We start from the raw sequence: 20,218 nt of genomic DNA, 5'->3' as shown, positions 1-20,218 counted from the left end.
CCTGGATACCAGCTGTTTGACCAATCAACACTGTGGAAAGATCTTCCCGGAGTCAAGCTGGCCGGTGAGTGCCCACGGGGGGGTATTTAAGGCAGTGCCCAGTGCTGTTGTCTGGTACAGTCCTGTTGGTGTTGCCCAGGGTCCTGTGCTGGCTGCTGGCCCCACTCCTCACTCCATCCTGCTTGCCTCTGTCTTGCCTGCTTCCCTCCTGCTCGGGTCCCACCTGCCTGTGTCTGTGTCTTCTGCTCATCTTGGATCCAGGCTGCTCACCACCTGCTTCTCTCTGGTGGTTCTTCCCTGACTGCCTGAAGCTGACTACACCCCGTTCCCTCGCTGGTGGTGGTAACCTTTTTCCAATTTCCTTTTGTAGCCTTTCCTTTTCCTTATCTCTCCCTCTTCCTCTCCCCAACCTCCCCCTCGCTTTTACCATTACTTATTGTTACAAATAAAGCTAATGGTCTGTTTGAGACCTAACATTTGGAGTTTTGTGCCTTAATCTCGCCTTCGAAGTAATCATCTAAAAGAACCACGTTATAGCCTTTAACCGGTCTGTAACAGGCGAGGGGCCATTCCTGGTTGCTTCTGTGCTGCTTTGCTCATCCCCATGGGGATGCAGCCCAGAAGGGGAAGATGAAAGAGAAAGGGAAAAAGGAAAGGGGAAAGGGAAAGTTCCCTGAGACTCCTTGAGTAGATCCCAAAGGGGCCGGTGTGTGCTCTTCTGAGGGCCAGGCTGAGGAAAGAAGCCAAGATGGAGGCTTGGGGCAGATCCTCCTCTCCTCTCCTGGCCCTGCACACCCCTGTGCCGTGGAGGGCTGGGATCCCTGGGGAGGCTCTCCGGGCTGGCACAGCCACCAGTGAAAGGGCACCTGCCTGCGAGGGTCTCCTGTGAAGAAGCCCAGAGCTGTTCCGGTCCCTCCCTCTCCAGACCCTTCCCCAGCTCCATTCCCTTCTCTGGACATTATTCAGCCCCTCAATGTCTGTCCTATAGTGACAGGGGTAACTGTATCTGTTCAGTAGACACAGGTTGATGCTGTAGCTTTCCTAGAAAACATAAAACCTCTCCTAGATTTCACTCTATTTTGTTGGGGTTTTCCGCCAGGTGAGGCATCACAATTATCTGGGCACCCTGTCATGCAATCCATAAATAGGAGGCAGCACCAGACCATGAGATCCCCACCCTGTTTGCCTGCTGATATGTTTCAAAAGGCGTTTGCTCAGTAAACACCTGCTCCACCCAGTTTCCCTCGATCAATACGGCCTTTCTGTCCAGGCTTCATCTGAAAACCACTTCCACTATTTTGTTGTGGGCACCAGGCACTGCCTGAGGCAGAGCCAGGGCTGGACCCAGCACTTACACACTCCTCCAGCTCAGATGCAGCAGCACAGGGCTCCCACTGACCCTGGAGAATCAAAAACATCTTTGGCCATTCCCAGGTCAAACACAGCTTCCTGAGCTCCAGCAGCCTCCTTGCCCACTCTGCTCAGTACTGGTGAGGTCACACTGCTGCTGCTGGGTCCAGCTCAGGGCTCACCAGCACAAGAGAGTTCAACTGACTGAAGCCAGTTCAATGCAAGGCCACAAAGGTGATGAAGGTCTGGAGCATCCTTCGTACAAGTAGCAGCTGTGAGAGCTTTTCAGTTGTTTATCCTGGGGAAAAATAGTCTCAGGAGGACTTCATAGATGTGTATAAACATCTGATGGGAGGGAATGAAGGCAGGAAGCCAGGCTCTTCTCAGCAGTACCCTGTGACAGGACAGGAGTCAATGGGAGCAAACTAAACCTCATGAAATTCACCCACAGAAGCACAGACTGGGTCAGGCTGGAAGGGACCACAGGGGCTCATCTGGTCCCACTTCCCTGCTCCAGGAGGGTCATCCCAGAGCACATGGCACACAGTTGTGTCCAGACGGTTACGGAATATCTCCAGTGAAGGAGACTCCACACCCTTTTTGGACAATCTGTTCCAGTGATCGGTCACTGCACAGGGAAGAAGTTCTTCCTCATGTCCAGGTTGAACTCCCTGGACATCAGTTTCTGTCCATGGCCTCTTGTCCCACGGCCGGGCAGCCTCGAGCACAGCCTGGTGCAACCTCTGACCCTTCCCTACAGACACTGACAGACATGGATGAGGTCCCCTCTCAGTGTCTCTTCTCAACGCTGAACAAGCCCAGCTCCCTCAGCCTTTCCTTGTAAGAGATGCTCCAGTTCCTTCATCATCTTTGTCACCCTCCTCTGGACCCACCCCAGGAGCTTCATGTCTTTTTTGTACTGAGGAGCTCAGAACTGGACAAAATTTAATGACAAGGGGGGGGTCTTCCCATCTCTGCTGAGGAGGGCCCATGGCATCTTGTGCTTGGGATGCCCACTTTTGTTTCTTCTGCAGACAGACCAGCAAGTCCTCCCAGTAACATGTAACCAGGTGTTTTGTTTGGAGAAAACAACAAGGATAGTCTCAGGACGGTTCAGAAGACCCTGGATCCCACAAGGCTCTGAGGGATCTGGTCTAATGTCAAAGTTGCCCTAAAATATAGAGTTCTTTCAGTGCCCAAGTCCTGCAAGTGCTGCAGCCTTCAGAGGCTCCAAGACAAAGCCCAGGTTTGTGAGGCATCACCCTAATCTCTTGGAAGTCTTTGGCAAGCAAACAAAACCAATCAAAAAGAAACAGCAAAGCCTGTTCCTCAGGTAAGCAGGGATGTGTTTGGTTGTTCAAAGGATTCTGATAAGGTGACCAAGATTAAAGAACAAATAGAAGTACAAATAGGGGCAAAGTCCCAACGCCAGCCAAAACTCATACAGAGGAGCAACGGCGTCCTTCTCACCTAACCCTGAGCTCATCCACCTGCTCTTCAGCCTTCCCACTCAAGAGTAGCTCTGCCTGGTGTTGGCACAGGCTCTGCCTTGTCCCCTCTGGGACAAGGTCCCCGTGACAGTGGGATCCCACACAGCACAGCAGCCACAGCACTGGTCCTGCACTCGGCTCTCACCACCCCTTCCTACTGACTTCCCAGGTGGATGCGTTTGCTCCCTGAGCATCCTTCCAGAGAGAGCTGGTATCGATGGGCACAGCACCACAGAGCAGGCTGACTTCCATGTCCCAGGAGAGCTGTTGAAAGCTGGTCAAATGAGCATGCCCAGCTTGCTCTGCAAAGTGTAAAATTAACTAAATATCAATTTAGGTGGGCGGTAATGGATGGTGGCAATGGCGGCGGAAGGGGAGGCCCATGGTGTGATAGATTTCAGAACAACTTGGAAAGCAAACTTGCACATTGCTGATAACACAGCAGGCTGGATACCCTGGGAGAGTCATCTAGAAATTATCATGGGTCGCTCCATGAACAGGTCTGTGTGGAAATGGGTCTGGAAAGCAAACAGAAAAGCTGCACAAAGGGTTTGCTGGCAGAGAGGGCACAGCTTGTCCCTCTCGTTTCTCTCCATTGGGAGTTTTGTGGGAATGTCTACAGACCTAGGAAATTGGTATGTCCCAGACCCTGGTTTCCCCAGTCCATCACTGCATTTGGGGCTGACCTGCTGCTGGGGAGACAACAAACCTCTTGTCTTTCCATCCCCCTTTGAGATCCAGCAAGCTCCAGGCTGCTGGGGTACAAATGACATGGCCAAAGTGACCATGATGGTAGACAATGACAAAGAGAAATGCTTGCTTAAGAAAAGCACAGTTAAATAAATAAATAGAATTAAATACAGGGGAAAACATGCTGATGTGATGTGAATAGGGACCTTGCAGTCATACCCAGGGAGGAATGGGACCCAGCCCCACATCAGACATGCCTTCCCTGACTCATCCCAGTGGTGACAATCCCCTTCCAGGTGCTCAAACTCTAGCTACCTGCAAAGGGACAAGTCTCCAGTCAGGATGCTCTGGCCTCAGGCATCTGGACTCCCACTGCAGATGCAGCCAGTGCCACCCTGGTCCTGCCCTATGGGAGGGCTCCTCATCCCCTTGCACCAACCAGGATTCCTTGGAGGTCTACCCTACTATCATGGCACTGCCAAGAGGTCTTCCAGTCCCCTCTAACATGAGATCAGTAGCATTTTTACTCCTGGCCCTTCACAGGATAATTTCAACCCTGGATATGGCTTTTTTGGTAGCACATTGGTTTTCCCCCTCCAGCTAATGGCTTTGCCCAGAACTTAAGCAACATTGGCTGCTTCTTTTAGAGGTTTTGTTGTCTTTGCAGATGTCCTACTTTGGCTTCAAAAGCAAGAAGTCATTTCCAGCAGGAACTCCATCTCTGCTAAGGAAACCTCTGCGGGCCACGCCAGCCCCAGGAAATCCCATGGGGTTGCCCCCAGCCTCTGTTGGCAAAGCCCTGCAGCAGTTTCCTCATCTTCCCCAGGACCCCAGACTCTGCTCCCTACAAAGACACCTCCCTGAATGCCTGTACCTTTCAGGCTGCAGCTGCCTCCCTCTTGCCAACACACACAAGGACACTGGTGTGCTCATTAGCCAAGGAATTGTCCCAGGGAGCAGCAGTGGCCTTCCTCCTGCACCTCACTTCCACAGCACTGTCCTGGCATCCAAGCTCTCACAGGAGAACAGAGCTCTGCTGCTCCTGCCTGGAAGGTCCTGGCTGGCTCTCACCTCTCCAGGGAGATGTGTTGTGCTGCCTGCCTGAAGGCAGCTGCTCGCACCTCGGGGCTCAGCAGGGAGTGCTGGTGATGGCAAACAGAATCTGCCTCCAGCAAGACCAAACAAAAACCCACACACAACTTTCTGCTGGGTTGGTTTTATGCTGGAGTGATCCCAACCCAGCAGGAAAAGGAATAAGGTGTGGATAAAGGCAGGAAGGTGGCTGGTGGATGTTCCAGCAAGGCTCAAGCCCCTGCAAACCCCAGTGCTTTCCCTTACACCACCCATTGCTCTGGCAACTGGTCAGGGTTAGAAATCCAGCTCACAGGTCTCCTTTCCCTCCTCCCCATGTGTCACTTTCCCACATGTCCCACTTCATCTCAACCCCTGGTACAGGCTTGCAAATGGATGAGAGATGACTGCTTTCCAGGTGCAGCTTGTCCAACAATCCAGAGGAAAACCCTCTAGCAGCTCCTCTAGGCCATGGACAGGCCAAGCTGGAAAGCCATTACATCAGAGTGGCAAGGGACTGGGCATCTCGAGGCTGGCTGAGATCTCCTTGCTCATCATCTGAAGCAGGGACAGGGGACAGGAATGGACTGGAGTCTTTGGGGCTTCTCTTCTGCCTTCTGCTGAGATCAGCAGTGAACGTGCAGCCACCAGAGGAGGTGCCCAATCCCTCCTACAGGGGCACCTTTTGCTCCTCAAGGGACACAGCTACAAAAGGTGCAGTTACCTGCCTGTATCCTGACCCCTATCCAGTCTCTGCAGGAGAGACAAGACCACCGGGTGTGATCTCAGAGGAATGACATCCCCACTGAGGCCCTCAGACAACTGGCCACAGGTGGAGCCCCATCCCATCCAGGTTGCACTCCAACCCAGCCTCTCTGGGATACAGGTGCAGGGTAGCAGAAGGATCCTGAGAGCTCCTGAGGTCCCTCAGATGCGTCCTCTGGCACAGGAAGCACACAGGCAGAGGGGAGGTCGTGCTGTGCTTCCCATCACTGCATCCCTGCAGGAGCAGACAGCTTTGCCTTTTGAGTTTCTCTTCCACAGACGCACCACGTCATGCCTGAGAAAGAGGCTGCAAACAAGGATACACGAAATCCTGACTGGGATTACATGTGGAAACTGAACCTCCATGAGGTCACCATGGAAAAATAGGCTTGTCCCTAGGGAAACAAGTGAGCTGAGCAGCAGCCACTGAGCAAGAGGAAACAATCAAAGATGAGCAAGATCAAGCCTGTCTGGGCACCCTCACACTGACGAGCCTCTGGATGATCCCAAACATTCTATTGCCCTGCAACCACAGAATGTTCCCCAAGGTCCTGCCCGGGGAATGCTCACAGACCCTTGGTGACCTACCCCCCCATCACCATGCCCCAAGCAGCCTTATCCAGCTTGGATTGCATGGAGCATGGTTGTGCAGAGGGAAGGAGTGGGAAAAGCACCAACTCTCAGTCCCTGCATCAGAGGGGGGTTTGATCCCTGCAGACGAGCTCATGTGTGGCTCTCAGGAGCCCCAGACTCCCAAATAAGCTGCCAGCCTGGGCAGAGAGCCAGAGCACAGGATGGGTGGAGAATGTGAGAGCCCCACAGCAAACTTGTGGTTTCGATGAGGTGGACAGGGAGAGGCAGCACCTGCCTGTGCCAGGGTAAGAGAAACAGCTGCCTCCCTGCCAGCCAGAGGGCAGGGAGGGAGCTGGGCCCTTTTGCCCCTCCAGAAAGCCAAAGTCTGGGCTGGAAGTGACTTATCTGCCCAGCATGTACTTCCTGAGCCCTGTCAAGGGAAAGCACATGTGGCCAAGGTCCTCTCCTCTGGGGCCAGGAGGCACATGGGGTGACTGGTCCTGCAGAGGGGATGTTGCACAGCCTGAGCCACTGGCCCTGGTGGCCCATGTCACAGCCACCCATCTCCACCTCCCCAGGTGTCTGTGCCCAAACAGGAGAAACACACAGTCCTGCTACCTGGGTCCCTGGTCATGCAAAGCCATGGATGATGCTGTGCAGGATGCTGGGATGAGTTTGAAAGGGAAGGATGTGGAAGAGAAGCTACTGCAGAGAGAGGAGACCCTGGCCAAAGGACCGGCTGTGGACTTCCATTGTGGAGAGCAGCTCCCAGTCCTCCTTTGAGTTGTCTCAATTTGTCCACCAGCCAGCAAGAAGCAGACTCAGTGACCACTTTTTCGCTGGTGCTGGAAGCCAGTTGGCTTTCTAGCAGGGCTGTCCTGTTGCTGATCATCCTGGTGCAGCACAGGGCTTGGGGACTTGGCTGGCTTAGAGGAATATGGGAGGCCAGTCTGAAGATGGGACATACAAGACATCAGGGTGTTCAGTGGTGCCTGGAGCAGCAAGGGGAAGCACAGGAGGGAGCTGGGGATTGCCATAACCCCAGCCCAGCGTGGATGGAGCCAGGCTGCACTGGAGAGGACTCCATGTCATGTGATTCATCCTGCACAGACCTGAAGACTGTACCAACAAAATAAAGAGCAAAACACTCGTGACTATCTCTGTTAAGAAGAAAAAGTAGAACACGAGAAGGGAAAAGAAGGGACAAGCACAAAGAGAAGAGCGGGGGGTAAAGCCCAACAGCCATGGGTGAAATCAAGGAGTGACACAGGGACACACACGTGGGTGGTGTGGCCCCACCATCATGCCCTGCTCAGCCTGCCCCCCCTCTGCATGAGGTGGCAGTGCCTTGCAGGGCTAAAGTTGGCACTCACCAGAGCAGAGCCTGGTCAATCCCTGGGGCAGTGCTGGAGTGCAGGGCACCAGTGGGAAGGTCTCTGCTGTGGGATCACCATCCCAGCTGCCCCGCCGGGGAGGGGCCTCTGGCTGCAGGCACACAAGCCGGGCTCTGGGTGTTTGCTTTGCATTCTCCCAGGCTGATGATAACCACCTGCTCCTCAGCCAAGGCTCCAGCTCACCATGCTGAAATTCAAGAGGTATTTGATCACGTAAGTGGATTTTTTTATGTATTTATTTAAGTAAAATACTGTTTCCCTAAGTAAAATTCTCTTTCCAGCCTACCCAGAGGTGATGTCCTTGTGGGTCCCCCTGTGTTGCAAAACAGTTGGAGATTTAAGTGGTGATGGGAATAGGCAGAGGAGCATTTCTGCTCTGTGTCTGTGTGGTGCACTCTGGGGTGGTGGGGCTTCTCTCTTCTGGTGAAGTTCCAAGGGCAGCAGGAAAACAGCACCTTTTGTAAGGCTGTTACCACAAAAGAAGGAGTATGGCAAAGAGAGAGCAAGTAGGATCATATGCTCATAAAATCACAGAATGGTTTGGGTTGGAAGGGACCTTAAAGATCATCTCATTAGATCCCCCCTGCCACGGGCAGGAACCCCTTTCACTACATCAGGTTGCTCATCCAGCCTGGCCTTGACCACCTCCAGGTGTAAAGGCAGGATGCTGGTCCCTCCTGCTGCATCCCAGGCAAGGGGATCACCAGCAGAGTAGATGTGGAGCAGAAACCTGGCTCTGTGCAAGTCTTTCACATGGCCAGCCCAGTGAGTGCAAGTAGGGTGAGGTGCCTCTTCCACAGCCTCCGGTTTGGAGAGGATGGACAAGGATCAGGGAAGGGCAAGGGTTGACTTCACAGCAAAGTCGTTTGGCTGGGGGAGAGCATTTTAGGGCTGAGGTGCAAGGGGGCTCAGGGTCGTTCCCAGCCCAGCTGTGTCAAGGGTAGGGTGGGCACTGACACAGGCAGGCAGTGCTGTTGTGCCCTCGTTGTGCTGCTCTATCTTCTCCTGAGTGTCCCGCTGATCATTTTGCCCATTTTCTTATTTATAGTAAAAAAAAAAAGTCTGGAATTACTGGTCAGAGGAAGTAGGCTGTGGCTGGTGTACAGATGGTGTACATTAATTCCCCATGCAAAATTGCTGCTTCCTGGAGCACACCTGGGCACAGCAAAACAATAAAGTCTTTTTCTGCCACTTATCTGCCTGGCGAACTCTGCCCCAGCACCTCCCACAGCAGGACCCTGCAGGGCTTGGCATCCACCTGACCATGGACCCATCCCCTGCAGGGATTTCTGTGTTGGACTGGGACAGGGCACAGGTCAGGCAGAAGCACATCCTCCACTGCTTCAAGCAGAGGGAAAATAATGGCAGGGAAATCCACTGTACTGCTGTGAGCCAGCAGCACCTGCTGCCGAGCAGCACCCCAGGCACCCCCTGCCCTGCTGGGACACGGCACTGAGACACTCCTGGGGACATCATCCCTTGCAAATAAACCACCAGCACACTGGGTTTGGATTGAATCCCTTGAGCCAGCACAGGAGGATTCAGCTGCTGTGACTGCCACTGTGACCCCTCACAGCCAAAGGCATCCCTAGGGTGCTGCATACATGTCTGCACCCTGGTTTGTCACTTTTGGAGGTGACAGCACACAGGCTCTGATCTGAGGGGGTTCTTCAGCTACAGCCTGCCTGCAGAGGGAGGCATCTTCAGAGTCTCTGCAGGAGCTGGGCTCTCACAGCCCAACCCACCCTGCAGGGCAGTGCCGGCTCCCAGCAGCTCCGAGTGCACCTTGGACATCTTCTGGTGCTTTGGTCTCAAGTATTTAACTCTGCCCCAAGGCACTCATGACCCTGATCCCATCCTGGTGTGTTAAATGGAGAGAAGGCTGTACAGGGGTTACCCACAGAAGCCAGCTACAACTCATCCAGCTGCTCCAGCCTCCAAGACAACAGCTGTTCATGCCACATGTGCCATTTAACCCCAGTTTTGCTGCCTTCATTGCAACTTCTTGGTATCTTCAGCACAAACTTCAGTGCTGCCACTTGCTCAGCACACCCTCCTTGATGCCTGCATGTCCCCCCAGAGCCAGCCTGGAGAAAGGGAGGAAGGGCTCTGTTTTTCTGCTGTCCTGACCAGACCCAAGCAGCCAGCCACGTGTTATGTGTTCTCAACTGGGTGTTCAACCAACACAATGACCATCTCAAAAGAGCAAAAGGACCTGGATCTTTCCCCCAGGTTCTCTACAGGTCGAGAGTTTAGGACCTTTGTGGAGGCAAGTCAAGAATTATATCTGCACCAAATACTTGAGGAGATGATTTGCATCATTCTGCTTTTGTTACTGGGTGCTCATGCAGATTCCCCCCAAGAGAGAGTATAAATGTATCACTAAATATCACAGTTATTCACCTCTTCATTCCTTTCTTGGTGCTTGTGGTAGGCTTACCTTGAGTGTTTGGAGAGTTGGACTGAGTTGCCAACCAGATCTGTCAGGCAGAATCATCCTGGAGCAGCTCCTCCCTCACTGCCTTCTCCCTCTTTGGTCTCTGACCTTTCACACAGAGTTACTTCAACAAGCCTTTCCTCACACCAGCTCTGGGGCAGCCTCGAGTCTCTGCTTCCCCCTCTCCCTTTAACATCCCTTGGCATTTTATGTGCTGTTAAAGCATTTGGCATTTTTCTGCTCCTTTGCTTGTCGTGCCCATTCATCTCTGACAGCACGAGGCTCTCCTCATGCTGCTGGCACAGCCAGGCAATGAGCCAGGGGCACATTTGCCAAACACCTGTCTCATCCAGGCTTGGCAACCTGCTCCTCAAGTGGAAAAGGTCATGGGTACCACCAGTTTGCCATCAGGTTTGGGGATGCTGTGCTGCTGACGTGTAGTAATTACATGCCTTTTGAATCCCCAGTAGCACTGCCATGACCTAAGACCTCCCAGTCTTCCCAATCCCAAGTACTTTAGAAACTACAAACCTCCTGGGGGGAGCTCAACGCTTCAGCTTGGTAAAGGATGTTATTGGGAGCAGGGCAGAATCATATCCATGAGTGTCCAAACCACTGGAAGCAGCACTGTCGCTATCAGACTACTGCTTAGTCATAACAGTTGATGTTTTTTTCTGGAACAAATCCAATTTCTCAGTAACAACCCCAAATTTCTGACCTGTCTGACGCACGTGACCACTTCGGACAGCCCACATTTGTGTCACTGCTGGCTCACCAGGCAAGTACTGCTCCCACGTGTCACAGGACTGCCTGGAGTAGGAGGTAAAGCATCATGAAGATGAAGAAGCTCCAGGACAAGCAGGTCTGTGCAGTCCCAGTCCCACTCTCTTGGTTCAAATCTGACCACTGCAGGAAGCGAGCAACACCAACCAACACAGATCAGCTGTCAGAACGCGGCTTCTAAGCACACTCTGACCAAATTCCTGCTTTCATTAACTCTTTCTATTTAGATTCCTCCATTTCATGCTCAGTAAAGCAGCCTGTGACCCTTCCTGCCTCAGAGAGGGGAGAGCAGGCATGTGGGGCTGGCAGGCTGGAACCCCCCCAGCAGAGCCCACCCCAGAGGATTTAACCAGATCTTCAGCACAAATCATCTCCTGTTAGACAACAATTGGCTTCCTGGGTAGAAACCAGCAGAATCACAGAATCATTCAGGTTGGAAAAGCCCTCTAAGATCATTGAGTCCAATTGCTCCCCCAGCACTGCCAAGGCCACACTAAACCATGTTGCCGAATGCGATAACTACACGTCTGTTAAATCCCTCCAGGGATGGTGACTTCGCCTCTGCCAGGGCTTGACTATTGTTTCCACAAAGAAATGAAATGTAAACTATTTTTTTTTCCAGGAAACTTAGTCCCCCAGTTGCTCCACTAAAGATTAGGACTACAGCTGAACTCCACCAGGATGTTGCAGCAAGTCCTACAAGCAGTAGAAGCCCCGTGGCAGTGTTTTCTGTGGCCTGGATGTCACCACAAACAACCCAATCCCCCACAGCGCTGCACTGATGACCTGTAGAAATCACACTGCCCTTGCAGACTCAGCTAAAACCAGACAAAAATCCAGGCCACACACTGGAGGGGCATCGCTGGGGCCCCCATGGTGGCATCACATCTTCAGCCACTGCTGGAGCCTCTAACAGCAGGCACTGAGAGCAGGGAGAGCAGGGCAAACAAAGATTTTATTGTCCAGGTTGATAGAGATGGAGTCCTGATACTTCTAGACCAGGCAGGGCAGGGAATACGCAGGGAGCGCCTGCTCCTGGTGCCAAGGTGGGAACCCAGGCTGCTCCAGGAAGGTGTCCCTGAGCAGCCAAGGGAGTTGGCAGTTACCACTGTTTACTTTTCAGAGGACTATCTGTGGCCCATCTAGAAATTTCCACTGGGCTCCAGCGCTTGGCACAGCCTCGGAGGTCCCTCGGCTATCACTGCCTCCGCATCATTTCCGCCCGCACCTGAAAGAAAGATAAAGAAATAAAACAAGCCTCAAGGCACCTTTGCCTCACACATTTCCCCATGAATGGTCTGAAATATCGGTTTCCTTGCAGGAAGCTGAGTGCAGTCTACAGGGTCCAGCCAGGTCGGCTCTGGATCTCCTTCAGCCTCCTCATCCTCCTCCTGGTCACCCTGCAAGTCGTGGAGAAGCTGCAGCCTTCCAGGTAGGTCCAAAGCAGGATTACAGAACTGCACCTTATCCTCCAGCCTTTTGCTGACCACTGAGGTGGGCTCGAAACCACTCTTCTGAAAACCACCCAACAGGGTCTTCCTTAGACAGGGAGGAAAATCCAAGTGGGAGAGGACTCTCTGAGGCTCCCACATCCCACCCCTATGCCCTGGTCAGAGCTGAGCCCACTCTGGGGTCAGGCCAGGTTGCTCTGGGCTTTGTCCTGGCTCACCATAACCCCCTACAGATCTTGAGCCCAGTTGTCCCAGTCTGGGGTTATCTGCAATTGTTCCTCCAGCTTCTCTAGGCAACTTGCTCTTCTCTGACTTTGCCTCCTCTTGCTTTGCCCCTTCCATCGTGCTCCCGCGAGACAAAGGCATTGACACAGGCTGCTGACCTGTCCTTCTCTTCTTCATAGAATCATAGAATCCTTAAAGGTTGGAAAACATCTCTGAGCTCATCAAGCCCAACTTCTTGCACTCATCCTGACTCCCCAGGGCAGGGGTGAAGCCCTACACCTACCAGCAGTGCCACCTACCCCAAGAAAGATGGGCAAACACACTTGGTGGTGTCTGTGGGAGGGCTCGGGGGGGCTCACTGGGCTGCAGAGGAGTTGCCCTCTGCACATTCCTTCCGCTCTGATGCAGCTGAGCATCGTGTCCTCCCCATTACAGGAACTGCCAGTGTGAGGTGGAGCGTGACCTGCAGCAGAGCACGGGCCAGGGGCTCAACTCTGGCCTCCAGACACCTGACCTGCTCTGGGAGGACAATTCCCTGCAGTGGCAAAGGAAAGCTGTGCCAGACCCCACTTCGACTGAGGACCTGCATGTCAGCTGGGAGACCTCACTGGAAAGCAGCCCAGGCAGCCCAGAGGAGCATGAGACACGGCAGCCTGTGGAGAGCAGTAAGAAGGTGGAAGCTCATCTATTGCCCACGAGGCTGAAACCCCAGCTCCCTGTCCTGAGAAAAGCAGCCAGGGAAAGTCCTTCTCCAAGCCTTCCTGGCAGGATCACCACAGTTTTGGCAGAAGCTGTCACCAGGAATTTCATTGTCTTTGCAAACAGACTGAGCACTAAGGAGAACGGGCAAACGTCACCAGCCAGAATGACACAGGTGGAGGTACAGAACCAGTCTCAGCCTCAAGCTGTGGCTTCCCCCAGCCATCAGAGGAGCAGTTCACTGACAGATCCCGTCCCAAACTCAGCTCAGCCCCTGCAGGCAGAGGACTCTTACGAAACACGCCCAGAGACAGGATTTTTCCCAAACTGGACAGCAGCCTCTATGGTCGAGGAGGGGACAAATGGAGGGGGTCGGCAGGCCAGAGGAGTCGCCCCTCAAGGGAAGGCGTGTGAGCCCCAGACTGACATTGTTTTCCTCAAGGTGCACAAGAGTGCCAGCAGCACCGTCATGAACGTCCTCTTCCGCTTCGGCGAGACCCACAACCTCACCTTCGCCTTCCCCCTCGGCGGGGGCTTCCAGCTCTTCTACCCCCGACACTTCATGGCGAGGTTCGTGCAGGGCTTCTCCCCCAGGAGCCCCCGGCGGTTCAACATCCTCTGCCACCACATGCGATTCCTGCAGCCGGAGGTACAGGCAAAGCCACGACCCCTGGGAAGGGCAAGCAGGGGAGGGAGACAGGGGCTCATGGGGCGCAAGGCGGGGCACCTGTAAAGCATGCAGACTCTTCAGGGATGAGTCACAGGCAGCCAGGATTGCCCACGGGTACCTTTCACGTTGTTGGCATCTCCTGAGAGCTTCTGGGAGCAGGTTTGATGAATCACTCTGCTTTGACCCGTGACAAGATGGGAGACAGCACCTGTAGCTGTCAGCAGCTATCATCTCCTTCTTGTCTGGTGGGCCCTTGGAGACATCCTGTTCTCTGGACAGGCCATCAGGGAACCACCAGAGGAGAACATCTAAAGTGCCTCAGTTCAAGTCAGCCATGCCCAGCATCCACCCCTCTGGATGCCACTTGATGATACACAGGTCTTGGGAAAGGCAAGGAGACAGGATGTATCTCCATCCCAGAAAGCCCACACAGGTGTGGCAGCACATGGTGGGGAGGTTTGGTCACTGCTCCCCTCATGTGCCTCTTCTGGGGCTCTCCACAGCTCCTTGGATGAGCTGCACCTTGAAACCCTCCCCAGCACCCACTATCTCCCACCCCAGTGAGCACGTCTGCTTGCCAGGACTGTGGGTAAGCAGGCCCCTTGTCCCCACCCCACCTTTAAACTCTCCTTTTTCTCCTCCACAGGTGCGGAAAGTGGTGCCCAGCTCTGCCACCTACTTCTCCATCCTGAGGAACCCCGTGCAGCTCATGGAGTCCTCCTTCACGTACTACAAGGGCGCGTCGGCCTTCTCCCGCGTGCGCAGCCTGGAGGAGTTCCTGAGCCAGCCACACCTCTACTACGACCCCGCCAGGGGCGACAGCAACTACGCCAAGAACCTCATGACCTTCGATTTTGGCTTCAACCCCAATGCAGAGGTGTCTGCTGAGCGGGTGCAACTCATGGTAAAGGCCATCGAGGCGTCCTTCGACTTCATCCTCATCTCCGAGTACTTCGACGAGTCCATGGTGCTCCTGAAGGAGATGCTGTGCTGGGACCTGGACAGCGTCGTCTCCTTCCCACTCAACACCAGGGACAGCAGTACCAAGTCCTCCCTCTCGGGCAGCATCGTGGAGAAGATAAAGGAGTGGAACAGGCTGGACTGGGAAATCTACACTCACTTCAACAGGACCTTCTGGGAAAGGATCGACCGGGACATCGGCCGGGAGCGCATGGAGCGGGAAGTGAAGGCGCTCCGGGAGCGGCAGGCGGAGCTGGCAAGGACCTGCCTGCAGGGCACGGGCAGCGTGGCCCCGAAGGACATCAAGGACTCTTCCCTGAAGCCACTGCAGCACGGGGGTGCCAGGATCCTGGGCTATAACCTCAAGCAGGGCTTGGATAAGGAGACGGAGCACATGTGCCGGCGCCTGGTGACCCCGGAGCTGCAGTACAGCAGCGCTCTCTACAAGAAGCAGTTCCCCCCAGAGCCCCCCGAGACCCCCCAGCCCACTCCCTCTGGGCAAGGCAGTGCCCCACAGCACCGGCTGGAGGGCACCCAACACTGAGCCTCCCTGCCCCTCCAGGCATCTTCTCCAGCGCCTCGCTGAAGGGCCAGCCGAGGGCACTCCAGATCCTGGCTTGGGGGCTGCTCCTGCCCTGGAGAGGGGGTGGGCTGGGGGCTGCTGGCAGCCCCTTGTCACCTCTGTCTGTGCAAGGCTGTGCACAAGCTCTGGGTGCTACACACTGCTGTGGAGCAGGATGGGCTGCAATGGGGGGTCCCAGGGGCTCGAGATGACTTTTCCAGAGGGAACCCTCCCCCCCCAGTCAGCAGCTGAAGCCTCGGCAGCAGAGAGCAGATCCAGGAAGGCAGCCCCAGTCCCCACGCCAGAGACTGCAACAGTGCAGGGCCAAGCTGTAAATCAGAGCCGTGGAGTTTGATTTACAGCTTGGGAATGAGTCTGTCTGTCTGTCCAGCTGCAGCTCTCCTCCGCTCCACCTTAACGCTACCGTGCTGGAAAAGCAGCCTCTTAATTAAAAATAACAATATCCACTGCCACTCCTTAAATTCCCCTTAATTACATCAATTTACCCCAGTAGACAATCTGCCTGGTAGACACTCTCCCCAGCAGCCCAAGAAACAGATCCCTGGAGCTGATGATCTGGCACCAGGGTGTCAGCCTGCAAGTTCCATACCCATGGGGCTGGGGGAGGCCTCGTGAGCATCTCTGCAGCCAGACATCTCAATCCACCGCCTGGAGCAGCCATAGGAACATCCTACGCCCTGCCTGGGGAAAGGGACCACAGGAACGGGTTGTGGTGGGCGAGTCAGCCTTACTTTTTGCACCCTGCACTTATCCACAAATCAAAAGCAGAGCCAGCAAATCAGCTGGGATAAATGGAGGCCCCACCTCTGGGTTTTCAGCTGATTGCCAAACCAAAAGAGGTTCAGGAAAAATTGTGCGGGGGGATCTGAGCATCCTGGGCTCTCCCTGGGGCAGCCACGTCGAGCCTCAAAGGTTTAGGTTTACCCCCAAAGGTGTCCTGTTTCCTGCTCTGTTTGACCAGGATAAAAGCCAGACTGTGCTCCCAGTGCCTTTTCCAGGGCAGTGCCAAGCATTGGGCCGGGCACGATGTGGGGACACCATTTTGGGGGTGTTTGCTGCACGGTTTTTGGGGTGTTGTTCATTCCATAAAGTTTAATCTCTGGGGCACATCCACACATCGCTGTGTTGGTTCCTTCCCTCATTTCTCCTGTTGGGATGTGGTGTGGGCTCATGCCTTGCAGAGGTCTAGATCCTCAGGAAATAGGAGGAGACTGTCCCTGCTCGAGCTCCTGCCAAGCTGACCCAGGGCAGGGACACTGGCAGAGCCGGAGCATCGTGTCCCCCCTGTGCTCTTCCCTGGGGAGAGAGCCCTGGGATGCAGCATCCATGGAGGGCTGTAGGGCCAGCACAGCCTGGGGGCATCCCCGTTCGCCCAGCAGGTGTTTCCCATTTTCAGGGATCAGATGGGCTGATATCCCTCAGCAGAGCTCACAGGAACAACATCACTGACTCAAATGCCAACCACAACATTTTTTATTATTATTATTATTATTATTATTCCACAAACCACAATTTTATCTTTAGGAATATTTTGCATAGACAAGAAACGGAGCCCAGGGATGCACTTGCTCAACCACACTGGCTGCCTGGGTCTCTTTTATTTTTTCTCACCACAGACCCTTTGTGCACCATTTCTTGATGTTTTACAGCACCAAAACCCTGGCCGAGCACACCCCCAGAGGAGCAGGGTCTCCTGTGGCCAGTGAACTCGCCTTGGAGCATTTTTAATTCCTCTCCAAGACCTGCCAGGTTCAGCCTGTGCAACTCAACATCCTCAGTTCAAGTCTGACTCAAACCCCACCACTTTTTGACCAATGTTCATTAATAACTCGAAAGATCAAAGCCTGCTTCCTCCCCATCCTAAGTTTCCAAGGCAGTTACTGGTTTATACTTTGGTTTTATGGCTGCAAGAGACCCAGTGAGGTTATTTCAGGCGTTGTACAATGCAATAACCCAGGGTTGCTCAAGCCTGCCCATGTAATAGTCTTTCTGGGAGCTTCCTGGCAATACAAGACAATTAGCAATTTATGCAAAAGTGTTAGTTTTTTTCTCACCGAGCTAACAATGAAGGCTTGGAACATTTAGGGCTCTCCAGGGAGTCTTTCAAAGCTATTCCCAAAGGAGCTCAGGGACTCAGACATCCTGCAAGGATTCCTTTGCGATGCTTTAAAACAGTCTCACCTGGTGGTAGGGACTGAACACGCAGGATGAGCAGCAAAATCTTCCATGCCTGGAAACCCTATCCCAGGAGAGGGGCTGCCAAGACCCCCTCTGCCCCACGGCTCAGGCACGAGGCTCAGAGTTGCTCTTCCCCCCCTTCCTCTTCCTCTTCGGTTCATCACCCTCCTCGTGCACTGTCACCTTCACCTTGGGTATCTTGTATTTGCTCTTCTGGCTGTAGAGGAGGTTTTTCTGGAAGAGCCGTGGGATGTTGCCCTGGTACAGCAGGAGGGCAGCAAACATCCCTGGAATGAGAGCACAGACCCTTCCGTGTCCTGCACTGAGCACCTCCACCCTCCCCACGGCTCAGCCGCGATTTCCAAACCCACGACCTTCACCATGAGCAAAAGGCAGCTCAGCACCACTGAAGCCCTCACTGAGAGCTGACAGACCTCCTCTGTATGGCTTTAAGAAGAATTTAGCCAGTGTTTCCTTGATGTAATAAGCTTGTTTTGACCCAAAAGGGCTGCAAACCACCCCAGTAGTCTTTTGCCACAGAACCATTCAGGTTGGCAAAGCCCTCCAAAACCACTGAATCCAACTATTCCCCCCCCACTAACCCATATCCCCAAGTGCCCCATCCACATGTGGCTTTTAAATCCCTCAAGAGATGGTGACTCCACCACTGCCCTGGGCAGCTGTGCCAGTGCCTGACCACACTTTCAGGAAGAAATTTTCCCTGATACCCAACCTAAACCTCCTCTGGCACAACTTGAGGCCGTTTCCTCTTGTCCTGACCCTTGTTACCTGGGAGAAGAGACCAACCCCCACCCTTCTTCACCCTCCTGTCAGGGAGTTGTCCCCAATTTCTGCATTCAAGGCAGCCCATATCCAGCTCCCTGTGATCATCCTGAAGCTGTGGACAACCCCAAACCACAGCTCAGCCTGTCATTGCTCTAAAACACCTTCGCTTTATCTCCCCCAAACTCAAGCCTCAGGGAGAGTTTTGCCCACGTCCTGTGCAGAAATTAGATTAAAAACCTGGATAGCCAAGAGATGACTCCAGAGACAAGGAAGCTGGAGGAAAAATAACACTTGCCACTGCCAAGACCCAAGTTCAGCCCCTTGCAGGAATGATTTGTGTTACACCCAGCATTCCTGCCTTGCCCACTGCCCCCCATCCCAGCCCCTGCCCCTGGGAAGATCTCACCTGCGAGGGGCCCCAGCCAGTAAACCTGGATGTAGTCCCAGAAGCTGTTCCCTGTGCAGTGGAAGGTGGTGGCTGTGGCCAGGGCAGGGTTGAAGAAGGCCCCTGTGAATGATCCGGCTGTGTGGGAAGAGAAACATGGCCAAGGGTCTCACCTGCATCCTTTGGGACACTGACAAAGAGCTGGGCCCACAGACCGTGACCCCTCCTGCCTGCCCAGAGCACCTCTGCTGCTGCCCAGCTCCAGCACCTGCATCCCTCGGGTGGGGAAAATCCCACCCTCGTCATCCTGAGCTTTGCAGGAAGCAGAAAAGCTCAGTTTGGGGCCAAGGGGTTGCATTAGGGGACATTGAAGGGAAGTGATCCCAGTCCTGGGCTTCTCAAATATCCTAAACTGCCGTCTTCATCCCAAAGTGATTGTTCCCCAAAACAAGTAGAAAACAAACATCTTGGCAGTTGTTACCTCGTTAATCATTACCTCTCCAGTCCTAGAAGATGAAAGAGGGGCTGTCCCTCCCCCACAAGTTAGGTGTTTTCCCAAATGACTCAGGAGTGCTGCTCACCTGTGTAGGTCAGGAAGGTGATGGTCGCTGCCAGCGCGGGGACCCGGCAGATGGGGTGACTCTGACGTGACTTGAGGAGGACGAGGTGGAACAGGAAAGAGCAGGTGCCTTCCACGAGGGCAGCGTGGGGCAGGGAGGTGTGGATGGAGGAGCTGCACTCCGATGAGATCAGGCTCTGGATGAAGTGGAACTGTGTCAGCTCCCAGGACCAGAAGAGCTTGGTGACAGCCCAGCCTGTCCCTGTGCCCACACCCTGGGCCAGCAGCTTGGCAGCTGTGGCTGCGAGACTGGACTCGAGCAGTAGGAACTCCTGGACAGAGACAGTTGGGTTGGCAGATGCTCCATCAAAAGAGGCGCCATGAACAGCGAAGAGAAGGAAGAGCAGAGTCAAGACCATGTCCAGGCCAAAGCCACCCCCCCATGGGCCGATCTCCATCAGCATCCTCAGCTCCAGGCAGCTCGTGCACAACTGTAACGAGCCAGCAAGTTCTCTGGCAAGGCAGCCATACGCTCTGGGAGACAGGAGCCTCTTGGAAAGCCACCTGAGCACCTGGCACATCCCAACAACCAGGAAAAAAAAAGCAATGGAGACATTGAGGGTGTCCATAGTGAGGGCTGTGCCGGGGGAGAGTCCGGACCAAACCCTGGGAAGGAGCAGAGGAAGCTCCCGCGGCTCCTCTTTATAAAGCTCCGTGTAAGCAAACGTGGCACAGCCTGACAGGCCTGGGAAATGCCACATGTGTGGCCCCTGCAGGGCAATGCCAGCTGCCTCCAGGAGCTGATGGAATCACAGCAGCTGGAGCAGCCAACATGGTGTTTGTCCCAGGAAGGAGGTGCCGGTTTTATTCCCGCTGGGACCCCAAGCACGGCATTCCCACCTGAGAGCCCCCAGCAGCTCCCCAGAGCTGCCAGGTCTCCCAAAAGGAGCAAAAATCTTCATTTGTTTTCTGCTTGGCTCCAATCCCTGTGGCTGCCCCATCCCTGGAAGTTTCCAAGGCCAGGTTGGATGGGCCTTGGAGCATCCTGGGCTAGTGGGAGGTGTCCCTGCCTGTGGCAGGGGGTTGAATGAGATGAGCTTTAAGGTCCCTTCCAACCCAAACCATTCTGGGTTTCTATGATAAAACACAACCTACCACCCCATTCCCAA

At 54.2% G+C, this 20,218-nt stretch overlaps 2 protein-coding genes across 2 annotated transcripts in view; one reads left to right on the top strand and one right to left on the bottom strand.

Annotated features, from left to right (window-relative positions):
- The window catches only part of LOC108641398 (galactose-3-O-sulfotransferase 2-like), a 19,826-nt gene extending 4,724 nt beyond the window's left edge, over positions 1-15,102 (top strand). The window contains exons 2-4 of the mRNA XM_029963674.1: positions 11,875-11,985; positions 12,665-13,577; positions 14,245-15,102. Coding sequence (XP_029819534.1) covers positions 11,875-11,985; positions 12,665-13,577; positions 14,245-15,102 — 1,882 coding nt within the window. The remainder of the gene's footprint in view (positions 1-11,874; positions 11,986-12,664; positions 13,578-14,244) is intronic.
- Positions 15,103-16,762: 1,660 nt separating this feature from the next.
- LOC103763438 (aquaporin-12) lies at positions 16,763-19,746 on the bottom strand. Its single transcript, XM_008930211.4, has 3 exons — positions 19,072-19,746; positions 18,512-18,628; positions 16,763-17,606 (listed from the first exon to the last, which is right to left on the bottom strand). Exons 1-3 carry the CDS (start codon positions 19,676-19,678, stop codon positions 17,425-17,427), a joined length of 906 nt encoding a protein of 301 aa, XP_008928459.3. The 5' UTR covers positions 19,679-19,746; the 3' UTR covers positions 16,763-17,424.
- Between the last annotated feature and the right edge of the window lie 472 nt (positions 19,747-20,218).

This window comes from Manacus vitellinus, unplaced genomic scaffold (assembly GCF_001715985.3).
Source record: "Manacus vitellinus isolate BGI_N305 unplaced genomic scaffold, ASM171598v3 scaffold_60_pilon, whole genome shotgun sequence".
Lineage (NCBI taxonomy): Eukaryota > Metazoa > Chordata > Aves > Passeriformes > Pipridae > Manacus > Manacus vitellinus.
This window is presented reverse-complemented; position numbering and strand designations above follow the sequence as displayed.

Excerpts from the sequence above, each read along its gene's own strand:
- LOC103763438 (XM_008930211.4), bottom strand. The coding sequence starts at position 19,678 with ATGGACACCCTCAATGTCTCCATTGCTTTTTTTTTCCTGGTTGTTGGG. Across the intron at positions 18,629-19,071 it reads CACCTTCCTGACCTACACAG|CCGGATCATTCACAGGGGCC; the intron begins GTGAGCAGCACT and ends CTTCCCACACAG. Across the intron at positions 17,607-18,511 it reads CTGGCTGGGGCCCCTCGCAG|GGATGTTTGCTGCCCTCCTG; the intron begins GTGAGATCTTCC and ends CTCTCATTCCAG.